The sequence below is a fragment of the Rhincodon typus genome, chromosome 13, assembly GCF_021869965.1.
Source record: "Rhincodon typus isolate 14 chromosome 13, sRhiTyp1.1, whole genome shotgun sequence".
Taxonomy (NCBI): Eukaryota; Metazoa; Chordata; class Chondrichthyes; order Orectolobiformes; family Rhincodontidae; genus Rhincodon; species Rhincodon typus.
In genome coordinates, this window is record NC_063344.1 from 27,834,702 (window position 1) to 27,849,912 (window position 15,211).

At 40.6% G+C, this 15,211-nt stretch overlaps 1 protein-coding gene across 1 annotated transcript in view; it reads right to left on the reverse strand.

The window, feature by feature from the left end:
• The window catches only part of ccdc39 (coiled-coil domain containing 39), a 107,340-nt gene that overhangs the window by 59,149 nt on the left and 32,980 nt on the right, over positions 1-15,211 (reverse strand). The window contains exons 8-11 of the mRNA XM_048604832.1: positions 15,084-15,187; positions 8,909-9,041; positions 4,677-4,871; positions 554-718 (exon numbers count right to left, since the gene is read on the reverse strand). Of these exons, the coding sequence (XP_048460789.1) occupies positions 554-718; positions 4,677-4,871; positions 8,909-9,041; positions 15,084-15,187 (597 nt within the window). The remainder of the gene's footprint in view (positions 1-553; positions 719-4,676; positions 4,872-8,908; positions 9,042-15,083; positions 15,188-15,211) is intronic.

Here is a 15,211-nt window from a genome sequence, read left to right on the forward strand (position 1 = left end):
GCCACCCGAAGGCTGCAGGAACAGCATCTCATATTTCGCTTGGGAACTCTGCAGCCCAAGGGTATCAATGTGGACTTCACAAGCTTCAAAATCTCCCCTCCCCTGACCGCATCCCAAAACCAGCCCAGCTCGTCCCCACCTCCCTAACCATTCCTCCCACCTCAAGTCCCAACCCCATCTCCTACCCACTAGCCTCATCCTGCCTCCTTGCCCTGTCCGTCCTCCCTGGACTGACCTATCCCCTCCCTAACTCCCCACCAACATTCACCTTTACTGGCTCCATCCCCGCCTCTTTGACCTGTCTGTCTCCTCTCCACCTATCTTCTCCTTTATCCATCTTCTATCCGCCTCCCCCTCTCTCCCTATTTATTTCAGAATCCCCTTCCCCTCCCCCATTTCTGAAGAAGGGTCTTCAGCCGAAACGTCAGCTTTCCTGCTCCTCTGATGCTGCCTGGCCTGCTGTGTTCATCCAGCTCTATACCTTGTTATCTCAGATTCTCCAGCATCGGCAGTTCCCACTATCTCTGACAGTGAAGAAACACAGATTAGTTACTTGGAGTTTCTTCAGCTGTACATTCAATAGATTCACTGTGCTTTTCTTTTCTTCCAGGTTTTTTGAGAGTTCTGCTGCCTTTTCTCCCAGCAGCTCGTTTTCATTACCACTTGTATTACCTTCTAATTTAGCCAACCTTCGTTCCAGCTGCTGGATTTGAAAATCCTATGAACAGAAAAGATACTTCAGCAATCAGTCAAATGTTAAGTATTTTTCTCTACTAAACAGACATTCTATTTTAAGGCTTAAATATTCCTAAAATTTGGCGCAGCCTTTGAATTAATTCCAAAATGATGTGTCAGCCAAAGAGATGTGATGATTCATTGGTCCAATTCATAACTGATCTAATTCAATATTTTTATATGTGGAATGGAGCAAGGCAGCTGGATGAGAATTTCACTGGTGTAGAATAGAACATGCCTGTACTGTTTGTATTAGCATCAAGCAAATACTGTCGGTCATGATCACTAAAATGCGCCCCGACCGTCTCCTTGCACACCTGTCCACTTTGCTCCCCAGAATCAGGTCCAGCACTGCACCGTCCCTTGTAGGACCATCTGCATGTTGACATAAAAGGGTTTCCTGTATACATTTCATGAAATCTGCCCCGTCCAAACCTGTTATACTTAGATTATTCCCAATTAATACTGGGGTAGTTGACTACATATCTGCTCCTCAACTGCCTGCTGACTGTTTGGGTGCCTATAATACACTATAATATGTGACTGGTCCCTCTTCTTAGCTCTAAGCTCTACCAACCAAGCCTCATTTGATGACTCTTCCAAGATCTCACCCCTCCTTTTTGCAGTAACTGAATTCATAACTGACAATGCAAAACTACCTCCATGTTTGCACTCTCCCCTGTTCTGCCTGAAGGTTCTGTGCCCTGGAATGTTGAGCTGCCAGTCTTGTCCCTCCCTCAACCATGTTTCTGATGGAAAAATATCACAATTCAATGTGTCTTTCCACACTTTTAACTTATCTATCTTGCCTACAATACTTTTGTCATTAAAGTAAAGGCCATAAAGCCTTGCTTTACTCCATTAAGACACAGCATGGTTGAATTTTCTCTGCCTTGATTTATTTTCTAAATTATTCTATGTCCCCTGCCCCTGCTTAACCAGTTTAAACTTCTCCCCACAGCACTAGCAAACCCTCCCTCAAGGATTACTCCCATTCTGGTTCAGAAGGTCCCACCTTCCACAGAAGCAGTGCCAGTAGTCCAGGAATCTAAAATCATCCCTTCTGCACTAACTCTTGAGTCATGTATTCATCTGCTGGACTCACCTATTTCTATCCTCGCTAGCCCACGGCACTGGGAACAATCCTGAGAATACAATCTATGAAGTCCTGCTAATTAATCTACTGCGTATCTCCCCGAATTTTTGATGCAAGACCTCATCCCTCATTTTACCTATATCATTGGTACCAATGTGTACATAATCTCTGTCTTTTGTGTTGGCTTTTGAATCACTGCAATCCACTTGGTGTCTTGGATCCACAATGCTGTTAGGAAAAGTGTTCTAGGACTTTGACCCAGTGACAATGAAGGAATATGATGGTACATTTCCAACTCTGGATGGTGAGTCACTTGGACAGGAACTTGCAGGTGGTGGTCTTCTTACAGATCTGCTATCCTTGTCCTTTTCGATGGGCATGATTATAGGTTTTGAAGGTGCTGTTTAGGGAGCCTTGATGAATTTTCAAAATGTATCTCCTTCTGTTGTGCATTAGTGGAGGACAAAATGAATGTTTGTGGATGTGGTGCCAGTCAAACAGACTGCTTCATCTTGGATAATGTCAAGTTTCTTGTATATTGTTGGAGCTGCACTCCTCCAGGCAAATGGGGAGTATTCTGTCACATTCCTGACTTATGCCTTGTAGTTGCTGGATGTGCTTTGGGGAGTTAGGAGATGAGTTATTTACTGCAAGATTCCTAGATTCTGACCTGTTCTGGTGGGCACAGTACTTGTATGACAAGTCCAGTGCAGTTTCTGGTCATGGTAACCTCCAGGATGTTAATGTTGGGGAATTCAGCAATGACCAGGTCATTGGTTAGGTTAAATTCTCTCGTTGGAGATTGTCTTTGTTTGCCACTTGTGATGCAACTGTTTCTTGACACTTGTCGTCTCTAGCCTGGATATTGTCCATGTCTTGTTTCATCTACACATAGACTGTTTCAGTGTCTGAGGTGTTGCAAATGGTGTTGAACATTGTACAATCATAAGCACATATTCTTACTTCTGAATTTAAGGAGGTAAGGTAATTGAAGCAGATGAAGATGGTTGGACCTAGGACAGTACCCTGAGGAACTAGGGCTCTTGTTGTACAATGGTAGTGTCCCTCCCTTTAAGCTAGTAGATTTGGGTTCAGATCCTACCCGCTCTAGAGGTGTATGTCTCAGCAGGTTAGTTAAAAAATTCTACCCTAAGGAATTAGGGCTCTTGTGGCATACTGGTAGTGTCCCTACCTCTGGACCAACACACCTAGGTTCAAGTCCCATCTGCGCTGGAGCTGTGTCATAACATCTCAGAACAGGTTCAATAGAAAATATCTATCTACTACAGTGGTACACTTGACAGCTGAGGTGACTGACTTCTAATAACCACAAGCAACTTCCTGCTCCAACATTGTTAACTGAGCTTTCAGCTGCCTTGGGCCTAGGCTCTGGAATTTGTTCACTACATCTCATTTCCTTTCTTTAGTTTTAAACCGCTGCTTAAAACTTACCTCTTTGATCAAGCTGCTTGGTCCTCTGTCTTAATATCTCCTTCAGTGTCTCAGGGTCAAAAATTCTCATTGATATTGCATTTATTAAGCAACTTGGGATACTTTACTATGTTAAATCTGTTTGGTTTTTCATGCAGAGGGTGGTGCATGTATGGTATGAGCTGCCAGAGGAAGTGGTAGAGGCTGGTACAATTACAACATTTAACAGGCATCTGGATGGGTATATGTATAGGAAGGGTTTAGAGGGATAATGGTCCAAATGCTGACAAATGGGACTAAGATTTATTTTGGATATCTGGTCGGCATGGATGAGTTGGACCAAAGGGTCTGTTTCCGAGCTGTATATCTCTATGATGCTGCGTGTGAAATGTTAATGCCCATTGCTGTTAATACACTACAAAACTGTTCCCAGTTTGGCTTTAGTTGACAACACATGATTTTGATGTAGGATGTAAATAAAAGTATCATAATAGCATACTGGGAGAGTATTCCAGAGTCGGGGATTTACACATTGCTGGGCAGTATGAAGGGAGCTTTATTCTGCATTTTAACCGTGTTACAACTCAAAGAACAGTATTTGACACAGGCATTGGATGACCCACAGAGGAATGTATTCTGTTCAATCCCAGACTATTTCATGATGATGAGCACAAAATTCAACATGAAGTATTATAAACTTAATGGAACTGATGAAAACTTAAGGTGCAAGTTAAGTCAAGCCAATGTGTAACAATATCTTATTTTTAAAACTCAACCCTTACAACAAGACACTAAATTTTGGCCATATTTTAATTTTTTTTCCTGTGGATCAAGAGTGGGCTGGAGCGATGGCGGTAGATCATGAGTGGGCTGGCGAGAGCGGGCCAGTGAAGCAGCCGAGACTGGGCCGGTGAGGCAGCCCAGAGTGGGACGCTGGCGGCGGCACAGCATAGGCTGGAAAGACCGGAGCAGGACTCTGGCGGAGGCATGGCGAGGGCTAGAAAGCCCGGAGCAGAACTCTGGTGAAGGCATGGCAAGGGCTGGAAAGCCCAGATAAGGACTCTGGCAGAGGCATGGCGAGGGCTGGAAAGCCCTGTGTGGGACTGTGGCAGTAGAAAGGAAAGTTAGACTCTCTTAAGTGATCTTTTTCTTTCTTATCTCTTCTAAGTTAATGCGAATGGCGCCATGTATGTACAGCAAAGGTACACACTTTTCACTGTATTCTTACATTGAATACGTGACAATAAATGATTCAATTCAAATTATTCAATTCAATTCAAATGGAATTTTCAATTGCAAATATTTTCAACTACTATAGAAGTGTTTTCTAATTACAAATGAACAATGCAGGGTTATTCGTCTAAAGCTGTAAACAGAGTATGTGTGTAAACAGAGTATCTGTGAAAACAGTTACCTGACTGTAAATTACTTCCTGCTGCTTGATGCTTTCATGGTCAAGTTTGTCAATTCGACTTTTGAGGTTTCGGAGTGTTGTCTTATTTCCTGATATTTGGTTTGCAACTGTTCTCACTGTACCATTCAAGGAGTATAATTCCTCACTCTTCTTAAACTTCTGGTCTTTTAGGTACTTCATCTGATCCTCAAGCTCCTATTAATTAAAAATGGAACAATTAATATAACACACTAGACATTATCTGTTAACATTTGCGGGATAACACACTGCCCTAATGAAATATGAACAGTCTCAAATATTATCATCTCATTAACTCCACAGGCTTCATTCTTCCTCAAGTCCCCACCCAACTCATCTACATGTATACAAACCTGCTACCTTCCCATCCCAGCCTTTGGTATATGAGGTGAACATGCCTGATGTGGTCATCCAATGCTCTCCTTTGAAGGCGAGGTACACCTGACCATGGACAACACACCCCTCCCACATTATACTCTTCTCAGCCATGCTTTACCATTTCCCTCCCTTGCACATCCTGCTGCCCCCCGGCTTCACAATTGTACTGCGCCCCTGCCCAGAGACTGACCCCAGTCCCGATGGCTAATCTGTTGAGGCAAAATCACGTGGCAATGGCTGTACTAGCACACCCCCTTCCCAGTTTATTGGGATGGACTCAATAGAACAACCGTGGCTTGTTCTCAACCAGCATGACCAGATAGCCCTGACCAAGATGTACCCAGACTCCTGACTGATGCCTATATATCTCTTCGATCATGTTAGCCCTACTTCCCGGATTTGTCACTACTGAGCCAACAGACTATCACCCACTATCTAGACTCCAAAGGCACAGACTTCCTGACTGAGAACAGCCTGTTTGGAAGCATGATTGTGGCCAATTTTCTTGACCAGTATGAAAGGCAACAACTTGACTTACTGGGTTGGGACCCCCTGACGGATGGGTGCCTCTAAGAATTGCAATGAGGACTACTCCCTTAAGACTTTTAAGTCATGGCTGCTTGATTGCCGCACAAGCAGTGTGTTTGCTGTGCAAACAGCTAGCGCATGGAGCAGGTTTGTTTTGTCTGGCTTGTTTGGTAAGATTGGTAAAATGGTAGGCTGAACATTAATAGGGTGAGTTGACGTGTGAACAAGGCACTTAAGTGTTAATCCCAGTCGACCAGCATCTCACTGCTGCCTAGTGAGAGTTATGCCATGCATATAAAATGGCGGGAAATGATCTTGACGCCAAAACCAGGCACACCGCACCCGTTGTCTGATTCTGTCATACATCTTGCAATTGCTTAGACCATTATATTGCACACCTTTTCACTGCTGTTGCTAAGTGCCTTACAATAGTTTTCTTTTATTGATACTGAAGAAATCCTGGTGTAAATTACTTTTGTCCTGAGTAGCAGCCAGTCAGGCAAATTTTGGTGGTTTCTTAAATTTTCTAGATTTTTACATTTTGTGATGGCTTATGGAACAGTAGAGCACAATTAGAACATAATTAAGAAGTAGGAGGAGTAAGCCATTCAGTCCCTCAAGCATGCCCTGCTCTTCTATAAGATTGTGACTGATCTACTCCAAACCTCAACTCTTTTATGCCAGCTCTTCACTGTCCTCAACTCCTGATATTTCAAAACTCTAGCTGCTCTTCAAATACGTCCAATGATTTAGACTCCACAATTCTTTGGGGAAGAAAATTTCAGATATTCAGTACTGTCCAGGAGAAGAAATTCCTTTGCTTCTTAATTTTAATTGAGTGTCACCTTATTCTATAAATACGTCTCCTAGTTCAAGACTCCACCACTAGTGAAAACATCTTTGCAACATCTACTCTGTCAAACCCCTCAGAATCTTGTATGTTTCAATAAGATCGCCACTAAATCTTGTAAACTCTAATGAATAAAGGCTTAAACTATTTAGCCTGTCTTGAAAGTCCACTACTTCATCCCAGGAATCAACCTAGTGAGTCTCTTTTGAACTACCTCCAATGACAGTATATCCTTCCTTAAAAACTCGGGCCAAAACTGTTCACTGTATTCTACTACTAAAGGGTTTTGAAACAGACTGCACTGGTTCCTTGGTATTCCTTAGTTCTATCCTGTTAGTTTAAACTCTCTTCTACTGTTGCAATTAATCTCCATGAAAATATTGGCTTCAGCTCTGTTCAGATGTAGCTTGTATCCTCTTACTGAAAACTTTTCCATACTCAAACAATGCTTCCCTACTTTTAAAATTCAACACTCTGGTAACAAAGGCTAAAACAAAGGCTGCCTCGATTACTTGCTGCCCGTGTGTGCTAACTTTTTACTGTGTAATTCATGTACAAGTTCACCTGGATTTCTCTGTCCTGCAGTTTGTTGGAGCCTCTCTCAACTGACCTATGATTGCCTGTTTTCTGTTTCCCTCCCTTCTTGAACAGGACTGTCACGTGAACTGTTTCCAATTGCTGGAACCCTCCTGGATTCCACTTGAGTTCTGGAATATTTCAACCAATGCTTTCAGTGTCTTGACAGCCAATTCTTTTAAAACTCTTGGACATAGATCATCAGGTTCTGCGATGTGTCTACCTTCAGTCCTATTAGTTCATCAAATACTTTATCCCTCGTCATAGATCTTTGCTCTAAGTAGCACCTTATCTGTATCTTTGGAATATTTATAGTGTCCTCCACTGTGGAGAACACTATGTCAAGCTGCTCATGATCTGTCAACAGAACCTCTTTCCTTGTCCTACCTATTGTAATTGGTACCCACATGGATCACAATAACTGGATTTTTCTCTCCCTCTCCAAGTTCCTGTCCAGCCTAGAAGACATGCCCTGATACTTGGCACCAGGTATTCAACACTGCCTTCAAGACACTCTATCATTGCTGAAGAGAACAGAATCTCTCACTCTAACTATGCTATTCCCAATACTACTACACTTCTCTTTTCTCCCCCCACTTGAAATGGCACTCTGTACTTTGGTGCTTTTGATAAGTTTGCGCGTGCTCCCTGCAGTTTGTGCCCTCTTCAACACTGGCAATGGCAGGTATTCTTTTAAAGCTAAGTTCTGAATCCTAATACCCATCTCACCCTCCTGGGCCTGACCACAGACCAATTTGATGTAATTTTTCCAGTTATGTTATGACAAAATTTTTGGGGCTCATGGGTCTGGGCATTTTTTAATGTGGATATAGTGAAAAGGATAAAAGGTAAAAGTAGATACCAGGTTTCTCATAATGAAATAAGATGGCATTGGAAATAGCTAAAGCCATTCTGTAGTTAGATGAATTATCCATAACAAATTTACCACATCCATGACAGTCTATGATGTTTGTCCTTTCACAGGCATAGTCTTGAATATGGTTCCACTACTAAAGGGTTTTGAAAAAGACTGCACTGGTTCCTTGGTATTCCTTAGTTCTATCCTGTTAGTTTAAACCCACTTCTACTGTTGCAATTAATCTCCATGAGAATATTGGCTTCAGCTCTGTTCAGATGTAGCTTGTATCCTCTTAGTGAAAACCTTTCCGTACTGAAATATTTACCCACCTCATCTGGCTGTTCCTATAATGTTATAATATGGAAATTGTAGTGGCTGGGAAATGAATAACTTTGACATTCTAATTCTTATTCTACTGAACTCCTGATTTCTTCATTACATTATTAATTTGAACATGAATTCTGATATCCAGATGATATCTTTCCTGCTTTATGAATTTTTGCACTCCTTTCATTATTTCCCTTACCATAGCCAGTCAAGACTATTTGTTTCACAAAATCAACCATCTTCATTCACTATTAAATTTTTCAACTAACCACTCTGTTCCTGCACTCAATTCCCTGTCCCTTAGGAAATTACTTTTGCACAAAGTTAACATGCAGGTACTACAAGCAATTGTGAATACAAATAGTATTTTAGCCTTAATTAAGTAGGGATTGATTGGGGCAGCTGCTTTGGGTCCTTTCTATGTTGTCTCAATAGTCTCTCCAAGTTCTATCAAGATCAGAATAATCCGCAGAGTAACTAGATTTCTTGATTTTTGTTTAGTTTTGTTAATATTATTCAATGTGATTTGTCGGTAGCATGATACAAGATGTACCGTTGGACTTGTGACAATTGTCTCAGAGCTTTTATACAAGTAAATGAATATAAAAGAAAAATATTTAAATTAAATATGATAGCATTTATTAAAAAATCTAAAGCATAAATGAAAAACCTTAAAATTGCCTAGAATTTCCTCACCTTTACATTGCTTTCTTCATTTTTCAGTGTCTTCTCCAACTGAGTCACTTGTTCCTCAGCACTCAACATTGTTTCAGTTGCAGTTTCGAGCTTTTCTTGAAGAGCTTTGTTTACTTCTTTAGAATTCATTAACCTACAAGTTATATCAAAAAATTATGAAATGTGACTTACATAATCAATTTCTACTGCTCACATGGTGTTGCCTCAGTACAAATAAGACAGCCAATGGACTTCCTAAACTCAAGGCATTCTTTAGTTTACTGGGAAATAAAACTGAAAATTCTTAAGACTGTTATTTCAGATTCAGTTTTATGGTATGTGTTAACACAAGAAAAGCAACTTTGCATGTTTTACATATTGTATTTAATTGATAATTCATGAAAATGTTTACTTAAAGCTGTTAACTTGTTTGTTCTATAAATCTTGAAAGTAATTTATAACTCAAGCATGTTTATTATTCATCTTCCAAAGTCAAACAAATGTAAAAACAACATATGATCTATCCAATAGGACAAAATGTACTCACAAAAGCATTCTTTTTGACTGTAGCGTTCACTATAGCTATCTGGAATTTGGTTTCTAGTTTGTATAAAGAATTGAGAATAAAAGAATGACCTCTGTTGCTGATTTCCAGAAAAATATTCATTGTACGAACTGAAATTGTAACAGAGTGTATGTCCTGATGTCAGGCTGTTATTATTGTTAGCATCTAAGGAAAATCTATTGATTAAATCCAAATGAAATCAACAACTCAATAATTAAATATAGTGTGAAGGAATTGGTAGGATAGTATTCAATCTGTACATTAATACTGGCTTGGAGTTTTCTTGAGACATTAAAGAAAAGGAAAAGGAATAGTGAGCAATTTCAATAGATACAGTCAGAAATAAGGGAATTGGGGAGCAAAGAAATGGCTGACTAAAAAAGTACTTTGATTCCGTGTTCACAAAGGAGGACACAAATAACATACCAGAAATGTTCAGGAACAAAGGTTTTCATGAGATGGAGGAACTGAAGGAAATGAATGCTAATAAGAAAATGGTATTAGGGAAATTGATGGGGTTTTGAAGGTCGATAGATCCCAGGGCCCGATAATCTACATCCCAGAGTACTTAAGGAAGTGGTCCTAGAAATAGTCAATGCATTAGTGGTCACCTTCCAAGGTTCTATAGACTCTGGATAATTCTCCAGATAGGAGGGTTGCTAATGTAACTTATTTAAGAAGGGAGGCAGAGAAAATCAGGAATTATAAGCCAGTCAACCTGACATCGGCCAGGGGGAAAATGCTACAGTCCATTATAAAAGAATTAATAGCTGAGCATTTGGAAACCAGGGACAGGATTGGATATGGACAGTACTCATGGATTTATGAAAGGATAAATATGCTTGACAAATCCACTGGAATTTTTTGAGGATGTAACTACTAGCATTGTTAGGGGAGAGTCAGTGGATGTGGTTCATTTGGACTTTTAAAGGTTTTCAACAAAATCCCACATAAGAGATTAGTGTGTAAAATTAAAGCATGTGGGAATGGGGTTAGAGTAATGAGATAGATAGAAAACTTGTTGGCAGGTGGGAATAAGAATAAGAATAAATGGGTCTTTTTACAAACGGCAGGTGGTGAGTAGAGGGGTACCATAGCAGTCAGTGCTAGGACCCCAGCTATTGACAGTACCTATTAATGATTTGGATGAGGGAACTAAATATAGTATCTCCAAACTTGTAGATGATACAGAGCTGGGTGGGAGGTTGAGCTATGAGGAGGATGCAGAGATACTTCAGTGTGATTTGGATAAGCTGAATGAGTGGGCAAATGCTTGGCAGATGCAGTATAATGTGAATAAGTGTGAGGTTATCCACTCTTTAGTAGCAAAAACAGGAAGGAAGATCATTAGCTAACTGAATGAGGGGAATATTCAACATGACCTGGGTGTCCTCATAGACCAGGCTTTATAGGTAAACATGCAGTTACAACAGGCAGTAAAAAAAGGCAAATAGTATTCTGGCCTTCACAGTGACAGGACTTGAGTTCAGGAGCAGGGATGTCTTGCTGCAATTATGAGGGGCCTTGGTGAGGCCACACCTGGAATATCATGTGCAGTTTTGGTCTCCTTATCTGAGGAAAGATGCTTTAGCTACAGAAGGAGTGCAGTGAAGGTTTATTAGACTAATCATGGGATAGTGGGGTTGACATATGAAGAGAGGTTGAATAGGTTAGGATTATTCACTCAAGTTCAAAAGAATGAGGGAGGATCTCATAGAATTTTATAGGTTTATAACTGGACTAGACAGGGTAGATGCAGAAAGGATGTGGAGGAGTCCAGACCAGGGATCACAGTCTAAGTACATGGAGTAAACCATCTAGGAATGAGATGTAGAGAAATTTCTTCACCCAGAGAGTGGTAAGCCTGTGGAATTCGCTACCACAGAAAGCAGTTGAGGCAGAAAGAGTTGGATATAGCACTTGAGGCTAAAGAGATTGAAGGATATGGGAGAAAAGCTGGAACAGGCTATGAAGATGGATGATTGGCGTGATCATAAAGAATGGTGGAGCAGGCTCCGAATGGCTAACTCCTGTTCCTATTGTCTACGTTTCTATAATATTCTTCCATACTATATAATACAAAAATATGAAAGAAATGTCTCTTACTTTGTTGAAGCCATAGCTTTGTGTTAATTGTACCTCTTATTTAAAATTAGTAGTAGAAAAGTTAAGTTATTCTACTCAGATAACAGTGGTTATGGATATATATTGAAACAGCATCATAGGTTAACAATACCAAAGTGATATCAAGAAACTTTGATGGCACAGGATACAGCAAAATCTATAGGCCCTGACAACATTCTGACCCCCCACAGTACTAAAGACGTTTGCTCCAGAACTAGCTGGAACCAAGCTATACTGTTCTTTGTACATGAATCACACAGCATGCATGAATAATTAGGAAGGCAAATGGAGCGTTAGTCATTATTGTAAGTGGAGTGAAATATTAAAGTAGGGAATTGCTGATACAGCTACAGAGCATTTGTGAGACCACACCTAGAGGACTGTGTACAGTTTTGGTTATCTTGCTTATGAATGCAGTTTAGGCAAAGTTTACTAAATTGGTTCCTGAGATGGAGGGGTTGTGTTACGAGGAAAGGTGGGCATGTTGTGTATGTTCTTTGGAAGTTGGAAGTATGAGAGGTAATTTTAGTAAAAAATACAAGATTTTGGTAAAAAATACAAGATTCTGAGGGATAGTAGCAACTGCAGATGCTGGAGAATCCAAGATAACAAGGTGTAGAGCTGGATGAACACAGCAGACCAAGCTGCTTTCTGAAGAAGGGTCTAGGCCCGAAACGTCAACTTTCCTGCTCCTCTGATGCTGCTTGGCCTGCTGTGTTCATCCAGCTCTACACCTTGTTATCTAAGATTCTGAGGGGATCTGGTAAAATAGATGCTGAAAGAATGTTTCCCTTCATGGGGTAATTTAGAACTTGGGGGCTAGTTTCAAAACACGATGTCTCCCTTTTAAGATGAAGTTGAGAAGGAATTTCTTCTCTCATTGATCATTAATCTTTGTAATAACTATCTGAGAGAGCAATGGAGCTTGGGTCATTGAATATTCAAGTTTAAATTAAACATATCTGTTTGATCTACTGGAGAATGAAAGGTTATATGAAGCAGGCAGGAAACCGGAGTCACAAATACAATCAAATTAGTCATGATCTCTTTGAATAACTGAGTATGCTCAAGGGGCCAGCTCAGCTATTCATTCTCCTATTTTCTTACATTTTTTCAGTCCCAGTATAGTTACAGCACTGAAATCTACCTACATGTGGAAAATTGTGATGGTATACCATGTCCACAAGAAGCAGGGCAAATCTAAACCGGCTAATTACTGTCCCATCAAGTCCACACTTGACCATCAGTAAACTGATGGAAGGTGTTATCAACAGTGCAATCAGCTGGCACTTACTCAGAAGTAACCTGGTCACTGATGCTCAGTTTGGATTCCTTCAGGACCACTCGGTTTCAAACCTTACTGTAGCCTTGACTCAAACATGGATGGAAGAGCTTAATTCAAGGCGTAAAGTAAGGCCGACCACTCCTAACATTTAGGCAGCATTTGACTGAGTGTGGCATCAAGGAGAATAGCAAAATTAAAATCAATGGGAATTGGCATACCTCTCCATTGGTTGAAGTTACACCTAACATAAATGTAGATGGTTGATGTGTGTCATTACTAGAGGATTTCCTCAGGGTAAAGTCCTAGGCCTAATCATCAGTTCCCTCCACCGTAACCTTCCCTCCATCATAAAGCCACAAAACACACACAATCTTGATTTCCTACAACAATTTCTGAAAACCCCACTACTAACATCCTGGGGATTGCCATTGACCAAGAACTTACCACCCATATATATAGTACAGCAACAAGGGCAGGTCAGAGGCTGCGGATTCTGTGGTGAGTAACTCGATGCCCAACTCCCCAAAGCCTATCCATTATCTACAAGGCACAAATCAAACGTTTGATTGGATATGCTCCACTTGCCTGCACGAGTGCAGCTTCAATAATACTAAGGAAGATCACCTCAGACAAAGCATTCTGAACAGTGCCAAATCTTGCCTCAATGTTTACTTCCTTCACTGCCACACACAGTGGCAGAAGTTTGTACCATTGACAAGATGCAAAGCAACAACTTACCAAGGTTCCTTTGACACCGCATTCTAAACTCGGGATCTTCATCATCCAGAAGGACAAAGACAGTAGATGAATGGGAGCAATGTGCCCTGGAATTCCCCTTTAAGACACACACCACTCTGACTTGGAACTATATTACTGTTTCTTCACCAGTATCTAGTTCTGGAACTCTCTTCCTAACAGCACTGGAGGTGTCCCTAAAGCCCAGGGGCTGGTATACTGACACCAGATGGACTGCAGTGGTTCAAGAAGGCAGGTCATTTCCACCTTCTCAAGGGCAATTAGGGTGAACTGTTAGGGATGTTAAAAATGTCTGTATTTTTGCTGAGGCTTACACGTCATGATTTTAAAAAAAATAAAGCTGCATTTATATAGTATTTTTAACATGTAGAATGTCCTGTCCTGCTTTATATATAGATATGTTCAATCATAACTGACCACAAGGTGAAAGATTAGGAAGAGTAACTGAAAGTTTCCTTGAACTTAAAGAAGTTTATAAAAACATGAGGGGCATAGATAGGGTGAATAGCCAAGGCCTTCTCCGCAGGGTAGCAATGTCCAAAACTAGGGGCATAGGTTTAAGGTGAGAGGGAAAAGATTTAAATGGGACTTAGGGGCAACTTTTTCACACAGAGGGTGCTGTGTGTCTGCATGAGCTGCCAGAGGAAGTGATGGAGGCTGATACAATTACAACATTTAAAAGGCATCTGGATAGGTTTATGAATAGGAAGAGTTTAGAAAGAGATGGGCCAAATGCTGGCAAACAGGATTAGATTAATTTAGGATACCTGGCCAGCTTGGATGAGTTGGACCAAATGTTCCGTTTCCATGCATACATCTCTATGACTCTAAGTGTTTGAAGGTGTAGCTACATTGACAATGGTAAAGTGATCCTGTGAGGGAGCTTCAAGAAAAGGTCCAAGGTAGCTAACTGCTATCACCAGTGGTGGAAAAAAGGCCAAAAGCATACGAAGAAATCTGGAGGAAATATGGAGCTGGCCCGAATTTCAGAAGTTGTATGGCTAAGTTGCTTAGTAAGGGATGAGGAACTTTAATTAAATATGCCAATGAATTTTAAGAGCACAAACCAATGAGTGAGGATTGGTGGATAGCCAGATCAGGCCGTCATCTGGAAAAAACATACATGCACTATAGTTTTGGGTGTTCTGGAGTTTAGAGGGGGTGGAGAAAAGTGCACAAAGGAAAGCCTTAATTTAATCAGGTCTGGAGATGAAAGACACCTTAACCTTGAAGTCAACGTTTTTGAGCTAGGTAAAGATAAAACCGATTGAGTGATATATCTATATACAAATATGATTGATGGTATTTTGCACATTTATTAGGACGAGTTCTTTCTTTTTGTACCTCAAGGATTACCGACACCTCCATTTAACAGTCAGAAAATGTGATAAATAATTGAAAGATGAAATAAGCAACATTTTTGAATGCTAAAGTAAATAGATTATTACATCGAATTAAACACCTACTTCTTGGATTTGTCAGCATTTTGTCGCTTCAGATCTGCTATATGGCTTCTTACAGTTTCCAGATCAGTTGCAGTCCTGTCCACTCTGCTTTTTAAGGTGTCAAGCTGTACATATCATCAAAAGAAACT